General features: G+C 37.7%; 1 protein-coding gene across 4 annotated transcripts in view; it reads left to right on the top strand.

The window, feature by feature from the left end:
- The window catches only part of chl1b (cell adhesion molecule L1-like b), a 52,216-nt gene that overhangs the window by 35,010 nt on the left and 2,741 nt on the right, over positions 1-14,465 (top strand). For all 4 annotated transcript variants that reach the window (XM_077726315.1, XM_077726313.1, XM_077726312.1 and 1 more), the window contains 20 exons: positions 633-755; positions 966-1,136; positions 1,360-1,389; positions 1,513-1,624; positions 1,738-1,919; positions 2,416-2,547; positions 3,262-3,402; positions 4,328-4,439; positions 4,903-5,069; positions 5,157-5,322; positions 5,442-5,566; positions 5,885-5,986; positions 6,254-6,451; positions 6,669-6,739; positions 7,065-7,287; positions 7,786-7,901; positions 8,132-8,336; positions 8,416-8,538; positions 10,072-10,251; positions 14,046-14,177. In XM_077726315.1, coding sequence (XP_077582441.1) covers positions 633-755; positions 966-1,136; positions 1,360-1,389; positions 1,513-1,624; positions 1,738-1,919; positions 2,416-2,547; positions 3,262-3,402; positions 4,328-4,439; positions 4,903-5,069; positions 5,157-5,322; positions 5,442-5,566; positions 5,885-5,986; positions 6,254-6,451; positions 6,669-6,739; positions 7,065-7,287; positions 7,786-7,901; positions 8,132-8,336; positions 8,416-8,538; positions 10,072-10,251; positions 14,046-14,177 — 2,811 coding nt within the window. The remainder of the gene's footprint in view (positions 1-632; positions 756-965; positions 1,137-1,359; positions 1,390-1,512; positions 1,625-1,737; positions 1,920-2,415; positions 2,548-3,261; positions 3,403-4,327; positions 4,440-4,902; positions 5,070-5,156; positions 5,323-5,441; positions 5,567-5,884; positions 5,987-6,253; positions 6,452-6,668; positions 6,740-7,064; positions 7,288-7,785; positions 7,902-8,131; positions 8,337-8,415; positions 8,539-10,071; positions 10,252-14,045; positions 14,178-14,465) is intronic.

Genomic DNA, 14,465 nt, shown 5'->3' with positions numbered 1-14,465 from the left:
TCATGTCCAGTTTACTGTACCCTTGGTGTGTATGTGTGGAGACAGAATAGGGTTTCGCTCTTCAGGTGATTTTAGTACTCTTGTGCAACTATTATTTGGCCAATTAACTGTTTGAATTCAAGATGGCAGAAGCCAAGTTACTTGACAATCTGATCTGTTTATATAGAGTAAATATTGTGGGTGATTTAATCAGTGTAATGTTTTTAATCATGGCTACAAAGAATTGAAAAACTCAATAGACTCACCACATTCTCAAAAGCTGCATGCACAGCAAAATGATTGACACATCCCGCAATCACACATTTTATGTCTTTGGTATCCTGTTGCCTAGGAAAGGATACTTTTGAACTGTTATTCTCAGTTCACCAGGTCAATCCCAGGCCTATCGGCACCCTAGTGATATCTGTGCAAAGAAGATGAATGAATCAAAGATGGGGCCAAATGGTTTTCCTGATAAATCATAACTTTAACCTTTTAACCACATTTGATATTCAATGTAAATATTGGGTTGTACACTTAGCCTCTGCACTTTAAGATTTAAGACTGGTGTATTTTTGCTCCCAGTAGACTCTTTAAGGACCAAAGACTTGCAATTGTATTTTACTTTGTGTAATATTTGTCTTGTCTTGTAGATGTCCCTAAGTTTCCAAAGGAAACACTTGAGCCTCTGGTGGTGGAGGAAGGCCAGGCTTTTGTTTTAAAATGTGACCCACCCAAAGGAATACCCCCTTTGCAGATCTATTGGATGACTATCAGTGAGTGTAGCTATCTGACACCTTAATACACAATGCAAATGTTCTCTCGTGATAATTATGGCTCACATTATTATATTCTCATATGAAAAACTGTGCAGAAATGTCAGAGGCGTCATATGAATGTATTGCAGCATACCCTTAATGTGAATGATATCGACATGATCCTTACTGTCCGCACTAATGAATAGTACTTATGTACATTATGTTCAGACCTTCAACATATAGAACAAGATGAGAGAGTGTCCATGGGATTGAATGGAAATCTGTACTTCGCCCATGCGGTGGAAAAGGACAGCAGGAGAGATTACTGCTGTTTTGCTGCTTTTCCAAGAATACGCACCATTGTTCAGAAGACAGCCATGTCAGTAATTGTCAAGACAAGTAGGTGTCATCTATCTTCTCCTAAGTCAGCATGATTTATGTTGTGTGTAAACATTCACAGTCACAATTATACAGCCATGCATCTGCCATACCTATATTTTATATGCATTTCCTTATTCATTTTTTGACTGTTGTTATTTCAATTTCCTTGGTTCTGATTTGTAAGCTCAGTGAAGTTTGTATTTTTTCATTTTATTTCTCATCTCATCCGCCTGCATTTCAGAAAAAAGCCATGGCATGAGTCCTGAAATGGGTGAGTTTTCTAAGTATTTTGTATTTTTTTTGTGTTACACGTATGAGATAAACATCCACAAAAGTTAACATTCTATAGATACCTACCTAATGGACTATTCTTGCTTGATTCATACCCCATTAGCCAATGCCATCATAGAGCGGAGACCCTTGCTTATGACGCCCTCTGGTGTCGCAACAGCAAAACATCTCGTCAGAGGAGATGACTTGAAACTGGAATGCATTCCTGAGGGCTTGTAAGTTATTCTACCTGTATGCTAGATTGGTTAGAAGGTTATGGACGTGGTATACAAAAATACATTGAATTGACATTTTTATGTTTGTCTTATTTTTGGTCATTCTCTTGTAGTCCAACCCCACAGGTAGAATGGGTGAAAATAGGACATACACTTCCAGTTAAAGCCAAACAGGAAGATCATGGAAAATTGCTAATTATCCCTAGTGTTGAGAAAGAAGACAGCGGAAAATATATGTGCAAGGCAAAGAACAGACTTGGTGAAGTAGTCCATTACTTCACAGTTAATATTGAAGGTAAATAAAATGTGCTGTGATGATATAGAAATGTTGCATTTGCATTCCATCTAAATGAAACACACTTCATACTTTAACTGACAGAACCCAACTTAAGATCAAGCAAACTTTTGTGTCAAATCAGTTTTTATTTTGTTTGCAATGGCTGCATTTGATATAATTATTTTAATACACATTTTCTGTCCTTGACATTTTGTTGTGAGTGGTCGATGACATTTGTATTTACTGACTTTTAATGTCAATGTCAAAAAATAGTCATGTCTATAAAAAAAGTGCAACCTTCAGTTACGGTATACAATAAAGCTGTTTAAACAGATCTTGTAAAAGAACATGATCTCCAAGTTTCCACATAAAACTTATTTTCTAGACTACCAATATTGTCTTATACCGAGTGAATTACATAGTCTAACTGTGCCTCCCTTCTCCCTTTGTAACTGTTTAATATCGGTGCTCCATTCTGTTGGATCAAAATCAAAGTGATTGTGTGTCTTCTCAGAGCCTCCAGAGTGGGTGTTGGAGCCTGAGAGTCAGCTCAGTATGATTGGCTCCGATGTGCTCATCAAGTGCTCAGCGACTGGGACTCCCCAGCCAACCATAACTTGGAGGGTGAATGGTCTGCCTCTGAATGGTTAGTCCCACACGTCTTTTTGTCACTTGCCTGTGATGGATCTAATTGATCTTGATTTACGAAACGTCAACAGTTATGTGAGTGACTCATCTTTCACTTCTGGCAACTTGGTGCATGATGAAGCAGAGTAAGAAAGATGGGTCACATAAGTTAAAAGCTCCGTGCACTTGTAGTGAACTCTAAAAAGCTCAGAAGATGATGAGAATCTTAAAAAAAAACAACAACTTTAGTTTAGTCCGTAGCTGTCACCAATTTTGAAGTCATCAAATGAAATCTTTCTACTGGGATATAAAAAAAGATGGTATCTATAACGAAGCAAAAATATTTTTGTGGCGAGTTGCAACTCATGATGGAATGGGATTAAGGCTGAAAGTGATACTAGGAAGGAGAATGATGAGTTAATGTGTATATTTATTTTTTGGTAGGTTACACAAACACTAAGATAGTAGAGAAGTTGTTGGAATAAGTGGAAAACTTAACTATTTGTTCTATTTGTCATGTTGCTGTCATCATCTATTTTAAATGTGCAATTATAAAGTTGTATTTAGTCTGTTAGAAGACACGCAATTAGCAGGGTCATTAATGATGTTTAAAAAAATCATGGAATAAAGCATAACGAATTTGAAGGGGCCTTATTATGCCCAAATGATCCTGATTCTTCAAATCTCTTAAGTGTTGTTGTGTTGCTAACTAATCTTAAATCCTAATTTGCAGAATCCCCATCAACAAACAGGAGAGTGTTTGATGACACCATCATTTTGCACAACGCCAAAGCATCAGACAGTGCAGTCTATCAATGCCAAGCATCCAACAGACATGGAACCCTCCTTGCAAATGCAAACATTATGGTTATGAGTAAGTATGTTGTATTTTCCCTGGCAAGTTTTGTTGTCACAAATCAATATTGTAAAAAAAAAAAAACAGTTTGCAAGATTTACCTTTTACCTACTATTGTATTAAAGCCAGCCTTGGCTTCTGAGATTGCTAAGTGATGAGCCTGCACAGCTTGTACGAATATTGGCATATGTCCATAATGTTGAAAGGAGCCCAGGGAAGGAGAGTTGTCGATGAGCCTCTCTTCATGGCAGCTTTTTGCAATCCCAAAAGAAGTGCTGTCCCTTACCATGTGAATCCGAACAATTTTTAGGGAGAGTATGCTGTCTTACAGCATGTTTTAGAAGAGCCTGTTAGACCGATTTGTACTTTAATAGGAATACATGTGGACCTTTTGGGAATTTGACAAATACTATCCAACCTCTGTGTTAATTATAAGCTATTCGCTTGGGATAATCAGTCTGTATGTTAGTCTATTTCACTGAAATTATAGACGCAAGGAGATCCTCAAACAGCCCCACAAGAGGTGCAATTGGAACTGATTGATCTTCAGTCCGATGCCATCTGAAGAAGCTACCACTTAACTGAATGACTTTTACGCCTCACCTAACGAAGCCACATTCCAAGGAGAGCACAGAAGCAGACATTCAAGAACCTGAATGTGAACAAAGACATCACAGATCCACATTCATTGACCAATACATTGGATCTCTCCAAAGAATTGACATCAATCCTTGGTCCTGTATCTCAATCAAACTCTAAGAACCGAAATTTCACACCTGCTCACACACTCAAAAAGCAACAAAAGCCCCGCCCTGCTATAGTTAGTACATCTGATACTGACTGCACTTTACTGCAGCTAAATGTCACAATTCATTTTGTTCAGTCTAGCCTTCTCTTCACAAGCTCAAACTGTTTGTTCTCATTCCAATCTACTGCTTTGCAGATCTCTCTCCGATGATTCTTACAAGGGAAGGGGAGGATTACTCTGCTGTGGAAGGAAGGGGAGTGATGATGCACTGCAATGTGTTCAGCTCGCCACCATCTACAATCACTTGGTGGGTGGACAAGGGGCATGCATGCTATTCATCCTTTCAACAACAGGGAGCAGTACATCTCAACCACTATCTTCCTCATTAAACCCTTTTTGCTTTCCAGTATATTTTTATAGGCTCCCATTTCATCATTAGGGTGTCATATGTCATATTTGACCCTAATATAAAACTAATAGGGTTGACAGAGAAGAAGTGCATGATTAAAAGCCACCAATTGCTACTCTATTGGTAATATGAAAATATCTATGCTTATGTGATCGTGTATACTTAGTTTAGACCGCAAACATGTTTGCGTAATAATTATGCATAACTCAATTGGCCATTAAAATAAGTCAAGGCAGAGTCTTCACCCAGTGTAATTTAAAATTCAAAATATTGTTATAAATAAATTGCCTCAAGGTAAGTTCTTCATTGAATTTTGTGGTATTCTCAAGATGATTATTTAATTCATTTTATTTTTTTACAGGAATAAAGATGATTCCCCTAAATCTTTGATGGCACCAAAATATAGCCTCCATGACAATGGCTCATTGGAGATTTACTCCACCGAAAAAGAAGACACAGGACAATATACTTGTTATGCTAAAAATACAGAAGGGTCATCTGCCATTGAAGCTTCCCTTTACGTGAAAGGTAGAGTATATTGTACAGTTGTCCCTAATGTGATAGTATAGTCTCTTAGTGCTCATTTAGAAAGAAACTGGTGTCCTCCTTTCACAGATCCTACCAAAATAACAGTTGCCCCAGAAGACCAACGGATCCTAATAGGCACCATAGCCCAACTCTCATGCCTGGTAGAATACGACAAGTCCTTCACCCACGACTTTGAGCTCCTGTGGGAAAAAGACAATATGGACATAGGCTACAATTATACAGAGAATTCAAGGTAGCGTAGGGTACTGGAATTTTGCATTTTATTATAGACCTATTGTATTCCCAGCTGGAAATTCATTCTACTGTTTCCTTTTGTCAATCAATATTGTGTCTCCATCTCCTTGTCAACAGATACTTTGTGGAGGATGGTATCCTTCAAATATTCAACGTAAGCCACACAGACCAAGGTGTGTATACATGTGTGGGGAGAACTCCTGTGGATCAAGACAGTGCCTCTGCATTGCTTATGGTGTTAGGTGAGCTAATGTGGAAATACCAGTTGGCATCAGATCCTGATACAAGATTAATGCGCGACATTTGAGAGTAAATCAATATGTTATCAAACCAAAACAGAAAAGCATGACCTTAATTGAGAACCACTTTACTTTACTTCATAACATGTGTGAGCAATCGTTTTGACATCATACAAAGCCAATTCAGTAAAGCAAGCTATTCCACACCTTATCTCTATTGTCATGATTTGATTGAAAGTTGTTCCTTCGACCTTCTTTCCGACTTAGATTGATGTGTAAGTGTTTTTTCTATTTTTTTTCCATTTCTGTCATTATTTTCAGATGTCCCTGATGCACCGCGGCACTTGGTACTGTCAGAACACAAGACCAAAAGTGTGAAACTGAAATGGACACCAGGGAATGATCACAACAGCTCTACCACAGGTAAATGGAAGAACCATGTGCCAGTCTGTTGTTGACAAAGCCATGCGCACTTTCAGTTTTAATTTCGTGCACGTGCTATGTTTGCCACAATGTATAACATATTAATTATTGATCAAGTCAAGCGTGAAGTGTGATCTGTGTCTCTATGGAGTCTGCAAGCCTAAAGCAAAGAGCGGGAAGAGCTCTGCACACCCTGTGGTTAGATAAGCAATTCTTTAGCAAGACTTGTAGCAGCAAGGGGTTGATTGTCTCTCTGCCTTTTAACAGAGTTTATTATTCAATACGAGGAGAGCCAGTGGGAGCCTGGAAGTTGGAAGGAGCTGCTCAGGGTACCTGGAAATCACATTTCGTCCCTCCTCAAACTTCATGGTCATGTTGACTATCGTTTTCGGGTGGCTGCTGTTAACAGTGTCGGGAAGGGTCCTCCCAGTGAGCCCACAGAGAGATACAAAACCCCTCCAACAGGTCTAATGCATCATCTGTGTATTGTTTTGTATGTTTTATACTTTTTGCACAAGTAGCCTTGGGGGGTGTAAAGCTGCCAACACTGTGCTCTGTGTGAACTTTGCAAGAGCTGTGACATAATTGATTCCGCTTTTCTTGAGAATTTTCTTCACTTGAGTTTTTTTTTTTTTTTCAGACAGACATTTCTGACAAAATCTATTCTTGCTCTTTCCGGCAGCTCCTGACAAGAACCCAGAAATTGTTAAAATTGAAGGTACATTGCCGCATGAAATGGATATAAACTGGGAGGTAAGGCAATGGTTTATTTGTTTACCATATTTTATTGGTGTGTTTTTTGTTGTTGTTAAAATCAGGGGTGGAGGGCATATTTTACATTTAAGAAACTCTTTTTGAGAACAGAATCTTCATCCCATTGTTTAAATAGATCAGCATTATTATTATTTTTAAGAAAGAAGGAAAGAAAACACTATTAACCACCAGCATTGGGTGGTGATTTTAGTGAAATGGAAGGTGTGCCATTGTGAGGGAGATATAAATATAACTGCCATTGTATGCATTAAAGGAATTCAAGCATAAACCCATTCTCATTTTTGCCCTCCACTTTTTTATCTAGCCATTGTTGCCAATTGAACACAATGGCCCAGGCCTTGAGTACAAAGTCAGCTACAGACGGCAGGACTTGGAGGGGGACTGGAAGGAACAAATTGTGAAGAGACACTCATTTGTGGTAAAGAAAACACCCACATTTGTGCCCTATGAGATCAAGATCCAAGCAAGGAACAATCAGGGTTGGGGCCCAGAACCAAAGGTTGTGACTGGCTACTCTGGTGAAGATTGTGAGTATTCTCTTTTTTCATTTGATTTGAAACTTGTCCATAATACTTTTTAGTCTTTGCAACTAACAAAAGCTTACATTGAGCTACTGAATGGACACAATCATTAATGTTTAAGAACATTGGCTTTAAAGTTTTCAACAAAATTATTTTACTTTGTGGAGTAATGCAACCACCTGTATTTTTGTATTCAGCTTTCTTTTGGACTTGTCCCCAGGGGACCGGCACAGGTCACAACCTCTAGATAGAAGATGAATTGTCTTTTATGTTACTTACACACACCACCATAACAGATGGTAGAGCCCCTCAACCCTTGCAGATGTGTGTATTCCCAATGTAGTATCTATGAGTACCTGTAGTGTCTGATATTTATTTGTGATGTACTCTAGCATTTCAAATTAAGCAGGATTTAGACACGATAGCTATTTGTATTTTAGGTAATAGCCCTCCTTGTCCTCTATTCAGGCATCGTCTTATAATCTATTGTGTCTGCTTCTGCAGTTCCCTCCGCTGCACCTGAGGATGTAGCAGTTGTGGTGATGAACAGCTCAGTGGTCAAGGTCAACTGGACTCGTGTAAACAAGGACAAGTTGCATGGACATTTGGGAGGCTACCGGGTAATACGTCAAAACTGACCCTTGTTTTTAACCATAGTTTAAAGTGTTGACCCTGACCTGCTCGAAACATTTGGTGCTTTCAATCCTGTTTATAATAAAACAGTACTTTCTCCAATGCTCTCTACATTCACTTCTGCACATCCGCTTCAACATTATTTTACGTAAACTATATTTCAATATAAAATGTTTGTGGGGATGGAAAGGCACTCATCAACACTTTCTTTGTGTAGATAAACTGGTGGCGTCTCCGTAGTTTGGTGGATATCAAGAAAAGCCACGGAGAAAAACACACACTAACCTTACCTGGTGACCGCAACCATGCTATCATTGCAAAACTACAACCCTTCTCCGAGTATAGTCTCATCGTCATGACCTTTAATGGTCGTGGCAATGGTCCTGGTAGCCATCCTGTTAATTTCAAAACCCCAGAGGGAGGTAAGATTGTAGGGTTACACAAATTGGGTGCTGAATTCAACTGCTGAATGTAAATATCATCTTTTTTTTTATCTTGCAGTCCCAGAGAAAAATCCTGTTTTCAGGGTCACGGATACACAAAGACATGCTGTTTCTCTGGCTTGGGCCCCACCTTCAGAGCCTAATGGGATTCTAACAGGATATCTGTTAGAATATCAGCTAAGTATGCATCAGTTCTCATTATATTTAGTGACCTAGATTTAACGTAGCACAAAGAAATATTGTATTTTCCTTTTGATTAACAATGTTACTATCCTTGGGGTATTTGAATTGGAAGCAATTAACATAACTAATGTACAATTTTGTCAAACAGTGTAGCACTGCATTAGAAAATATTTCCTGTCATGCACCCCATATCAAATATTTGCAGCACTTTCTGTTGATTGTCTTTTGGCCATTCTGCTGGGTTAATGGGACTAAGGTCAAAATCATTTCAGAAAGTGTGTCCAGGAACCATTTCAGGTTGATGTCTGTTTGCCCGTGTGCCCTGAACATATCAATTCTTGATTCATGCAGACAAAGGCTACTATCTCATTGTCTGTTAGGGTTTTTTTTTTTTTTGGTAGAGTTACTGACCCTGTTACTTTGGCAGGTGCCATTACTGTGCAAAGTTTCAATCTCATTGATGCATTTCCTGGCTAATTGAGGTTGATTTGGCAGCTGTAGAAGAGGGCCAAATGTCACAGTATTTCAGGAAAGGACACGTTCACTGTGCCACAGAGATAAAGCCGATGGGCTCATTGAAGTGTGACTATTTTAAAGTCCCCTTGAAGGAAGTCATGTGCAAAAAGTTGGGAATAATGTAGTCAGCTGTCAAGGTACCATCAGCGACACAAGTGAAATTTCAAGCAGAGGAGCAGCTGTGAAAGGATTCTTATCGCTTAATAGCTTTACATCTCTCAATAAGTTTCACTGACAAGTTTGCTATAATATCATTTAATAGGTGGAACACTTAACATGTCTAAATTCTTATATGGAAAAAGCAATAGAGTAGTTGAGCTAGTATCAGCTGTGTCACACACAAAAGAAGTTGTATGCATTTTTGGTGACTATAAGACTCACCAAAGGTACACAGTTAGGATTTTATTTTGCCACTCTGAGCACTTCAACGTATTACTACCATAAGACTGTTAGAGGATGCGAGTGTGATTTACGATCTCAACACATGTAATACGTCTCTGTTCCAAAGCAACCCATTTAATTGATTGGGACCAAAGAATTTTCACTGATTTTACTGCTTTCCATGACAAAGGACTACTCTAAAAAGGTCATTTAAGCAACTGCAGCACTTCTAAATGCCACCTGCTTACCTGCAAGTCTAGTTTACATATGAAACCAGGTCACTAAAAATACTTCAGTTTATTCTGTTGTAAGCAATCAGACACTTGTTTTGCTCAATTTACAACTGATTGCTTGAATCAAATCGCAATATTTCGTATCTGAACAATGCTATGCTGAAAAAATACTAATTTTAAGATGTGCTTCCAAACATTCACCATGATAACTCATGAATTGGTTGCTTATTCTCACAAGGCTTTTTCCAGTCACTTTTGGGTTACAAAATAACAATAATGTATAAAACATAATTTCCGAGTCTCTATTTTGCATATTTCCACTTTTTTTTTAAGAAAAATGAGTCCATTTAATTTCAGAATATATTTTTTTCTCTTTTTCTAAATGTATTCACTGACTGCAGTTAACAACACAGAGGAAGTCGGACAACTGCAGTCTATTGACATCAGCAAACCCGATACTATTAAGTGGACTCTGCGGGACTTGGAGCCTTTAAGCAAATACAAGTTCCACTTGCGTTCCTGTACTACAGCGGGCTGTGGGCCCATTATCAGTGAAGAAAGCACTACAACCCTTGAAGCAAGTAAGTAATGGGGGGAAACCACACCGTTTATACTGGATTGAATAAAATGCTCTTTATTGGTTTTACACACAGAGGGAACAACAACATTAGAGCTATGGCGCAGAAATGGTTTAGTATAATCCAGGCTTAGTGAGGTGCGAAACAAAGCCATTTTTTGTTTTCCGAACGGCATCCAGGCAGTAAAAGCTTAAACCAAGGAAGCCATCCTTTTTCTTATGACCTACTAAGTTCCATTTGTACACAGAACCATTTATTATGTCCGTACTTTAACTTTTCATTTTTCACTGTCAAAGCAAATGCTTATTGATTGGATGGAAAGTGCAAGTTATGAGGAAATCACCTAAGAAAGAAAATTGCTTTGAGCAGAGAGTAACTGAAGGTTTTGATAATGAATTGTGCAATCATGAAAGAGACACTGGGTAAGTCAGCATAATGATCCATCCACCTTGTAGCATGTAATTGTCTCTTTGTGATGATATATCATTTGTTGAGGATTACATGCCACACCTCTAGTCAAGGCAATCTATGAACTCGACTAAGGTGTGAAGTTTCAATAATACAAAATAAATATGCATAAGAATCCTAGATGACTAGATAGGGCTTTTAATTGACTTTCATTGTGCTGTAATTATCTTTATTTGGCTGCTAATCCTGTCGAGAAAAAGAAACTTCATCATAGCCAAGAAAGATAACATTCATTTATTTTCTTGGTGATAATTTGTTTCTATTAATTCATTCATGGATTTATTTGACATCCTTTCATGTGTATGAATTTAAAGTAGGTATGAATGTTAAATTATAGTGTCTTTTATTGTCCACTCGCTGTTGTTCTGCTCAAAATGACATTGCTGCAAGTGGATCCTTTGATCATGCTGTGTCTAATGGATGTGAATGCCTGCTTAGCAATGTATTTGCCTGTTCCCTCTTTTTTTGTGTTTCTGATTGCCCCAGTACATAGAATGGTAGCCGTTCTAATACACATACAATAGGCATTGTGTGGCAGCTGATACTAATTGTAATCCATGACTTTGGGGACTGTCATAGATGTTGTAAAAATCTTGGTCCACCTTGTTCAAGGGCATATATGACCAAAAAAAATTGAAGGAAGTTTATTTTGAATATAATTTGTTGGCAGATAATTGATTGTGTTCTGCTTGCCATTGGCAATAGCAAAAATCATCGGATGTGTATTGTTATATTGTTATGAAGAAAAGAAGATATATTTATAGTTACTATAATTTCAAAACCTAATTTATTCTCTTATAATACCCACGTCTCACCAGTGATACGTAGAGCTATGCAAAGGTAATATCCTAACCTTTTTCACACATGCATCAAGGTGTATAATACAAATTGTCTTTTCTAGCACCATGGACAGTTACCGATCAAGTTAGAAACTCGGTATTTAAAAAGCATGAGTCCCCAGACTAAAGAGTAGTAATGTGAGCCTTATCCTAATTAATAAGTTTAGCTCTACATTTTCAGGCAATTCAAAGGTAATACCCAGACCCCTTTTACTCTTGCATCAAGGTGTATAATACAAGTTGTCTTTTCTAGCACCATGGACAGTTACCGATCTAGTTTGAAACTATCTAGTTAAAAAGCATGGGTGCCCAAACTAAAGAGTAGTAATGTGAGCCTTATCCTAATTAATAAGTTTAGCGCTACATTTTTTTGGCAATTCAACCTTTCCTTTAACTCCCTGCAAGCTCTCTCTGACCAAATCCCTTCAAACTACCATCAGTAGAACTGATGACACAAGAAGGCATTAGGATAATAAGACAAAAAAAGTCACACTTTTTTGTTGTTGTCTTAATTATGTCTAATTAAAATTCATGTACATGCACATGGACCTGAGTGTCTATGATTGATTCATTGTTGTTACTAATTATAAGAATTGGTATAAGTGAAACTGCCAACGACTTAGTTGGTCCCTATACAGTTTTCATTTCCCTGTTGTACTGTGGGAATTAAAGGATACAAGATCTATATTCTACCCAGACAGTGGAGCTGCAGAGCACCATCACTTGGATAGGACAAACACATCTAATTGTCAGTGATTGATTTGTTGGGCCCTGGTCCCCATTCTACACAGCATTGTATTGACCCAACAGTCACCTGACATTTCCATATTATCCTCAACTGGCTAAGCAGCAGTACCACAATGAGACAAGAAATTGTTTGAATTGACAGAGAAAGAGAATAAATGTCTTCGGGGGACTGGTGAGGACATCCTGGGAATGGGGATATTTATAGAGTAGAAGAATAGAATATGATGTTGTGGTGTCTTGTTATCCAAAAGTCACTCTCACCTTATCTCATTAAAAAAAAATTGACAACCTGGTGATCATTTTAGTTCAGTTTTCGTTCAAACTAATTGTGCAAGTCTAAATGATTGCAATTACCTTCGTGGCAGACTAATCCATCAAAATTAGTCCAAGAGTGGCATTTGTATAGGTTGGGATGGACAACACCAACGCAGGTGTCCGTCCACACTTTGCTGAATTATCACCTGAGTAAATAAAGCACCTGAGCTGAAGGCACAACAGAAGATTTGCATGTTTACCGTGGGGAAATGAAGTGGATTGATGTCGGCCTGCTCAGACAGCAGCTGTCCAGGAATACTAATGATGCACATCATTCACTACATTATTGGATAGCGCTCCTCGTAAGGTTAACTAGCAAAAAGCCAGGTTATTTGGTATGTCTAAATTTGATTGTGCAGATTAAAGATGTGGGGTGTCATTTCTGACATTTAATACTCCTGATATTTTACCATAAAGCAACTGTACGTGATTAACAAATTAACAATGTGCCATGTATCTACTACATCTATTCTCTATGCGTTAAAAAAAAAAACAATGATTGTATCTACGTATCTAAAGTAAAGTATTCATGACACCACTGTTTTGAAACAAAAGCACTTTCGGCATCTTAAACTGCTTTTCCATGAGCACAATGTTGTTATTTTAATCAATGACTAGTTCGTCTTTGGTGAAGTGTTAGCATACCATATTGATTTTTGAAAGCGGTACATCATATTCAACAAATAAGGCCGATGTGCTCAAATTGTGCTTTTATAGTGCAGTTGGTTATTTGCTGGTGTATTATGTAATATTCTGGTGGTTATTTGTGCTGCTTTATTTGCTATCTCTAGCTAGGCTGTACAATAATCCTATATTATGTTTATGTTTGTAGAACTGCTAAATTAGGAGATTACAGTGTCCCCTAAAACATTTTGGTGTAATAATTTAAAAAGGAATCAAGTGATTTAAACGTAAGGAAGCTATGTCCCATGGGAGAAATAGGGCACTGTTGTAATATGTATTCTCTTTCCTAAATACGGCCCAATGGTCATGTTTACATAATATGAAATCTTGTTGAGAATGTCAACTTTTTTTTTAAACTGAAAATTCTCAAAGAACTTGGATACTTGGATTTAATTGATCAAATTTTCTTCACTCATTCCAAAGAAAAATGTTGAAAAAAAACCAAAGACATGGCAATGGAGCTATATGACCTCCCGACTTTAACTGTCTACAAGTACATTCTTGCTGAACGTGTTCCTTCAATGGCTGAAGGATTTAATTTGACGCCATGGATTACGAAAATTCCATTTGTATTGTGCCTACACTTGATTAATTAGACAGGCGAATTAGCTGTTTAATATTAATTTTGGACGGTTTCCATCAGTGTCCTACAGTTCTGCGTCAGATGTCGATGTAAACATTCAATCATGCTGCCCGATAAAAAGGTTAAGGCATGTCAAAGTCACCGAGTTTTCTTCTTCTCAGGTCTTGCAAGTATCCACGGAGGAATATCTAACCAGGGCTGGTTCATTGGCCTGCTGTGCGCGATTGCTCTACTTACACTTATTGTGTTGATTGCCTGTTTTGTCAACAGAAATAAGGGTGGAAAGTATTCAGGTATTTGCTAACACAACCTCTTATAATCACTTCCTTCATTGATTACATATTTACATAAACTATGCGAGCTATGGAAAAATAATCTGTCATTAGAGACATTCATAAAATGTTTTAAATATTGAGTTTTACATTAATTCTTTGCCAAACAAAACAATGACAATTCTAAATGAATAAATGATGTTATGTAGTCACAGGAAATTTGTATTTCTCTCCTGCAATTATTGGATAATTTACACACAGATTTTCCAACAGCATTTTAAACATTTTGAATCCACAGCAAGAATAGGC

The sequence above is a fragment of the Stigmatopora nigra genome, chromosome 10, assembly GCF_051989575.1.
Source record: "Stigmatopora nigra isolate UIUO_SnigA chromosome 10, RoL_Snig_1.1, whole genome shotgun sequence".
Lineage (NCBI taxonomy): Eukaryota > Metazoa > Chordata > Actinopteri > Syngnathiformes > Syngnathidae > Stigmatopora > Stigmatopora nigra.
Note: the sequence above shows the minus strand (reverse complement) of the source record. Positions and strands in the feature narration are given on the sequence as shown.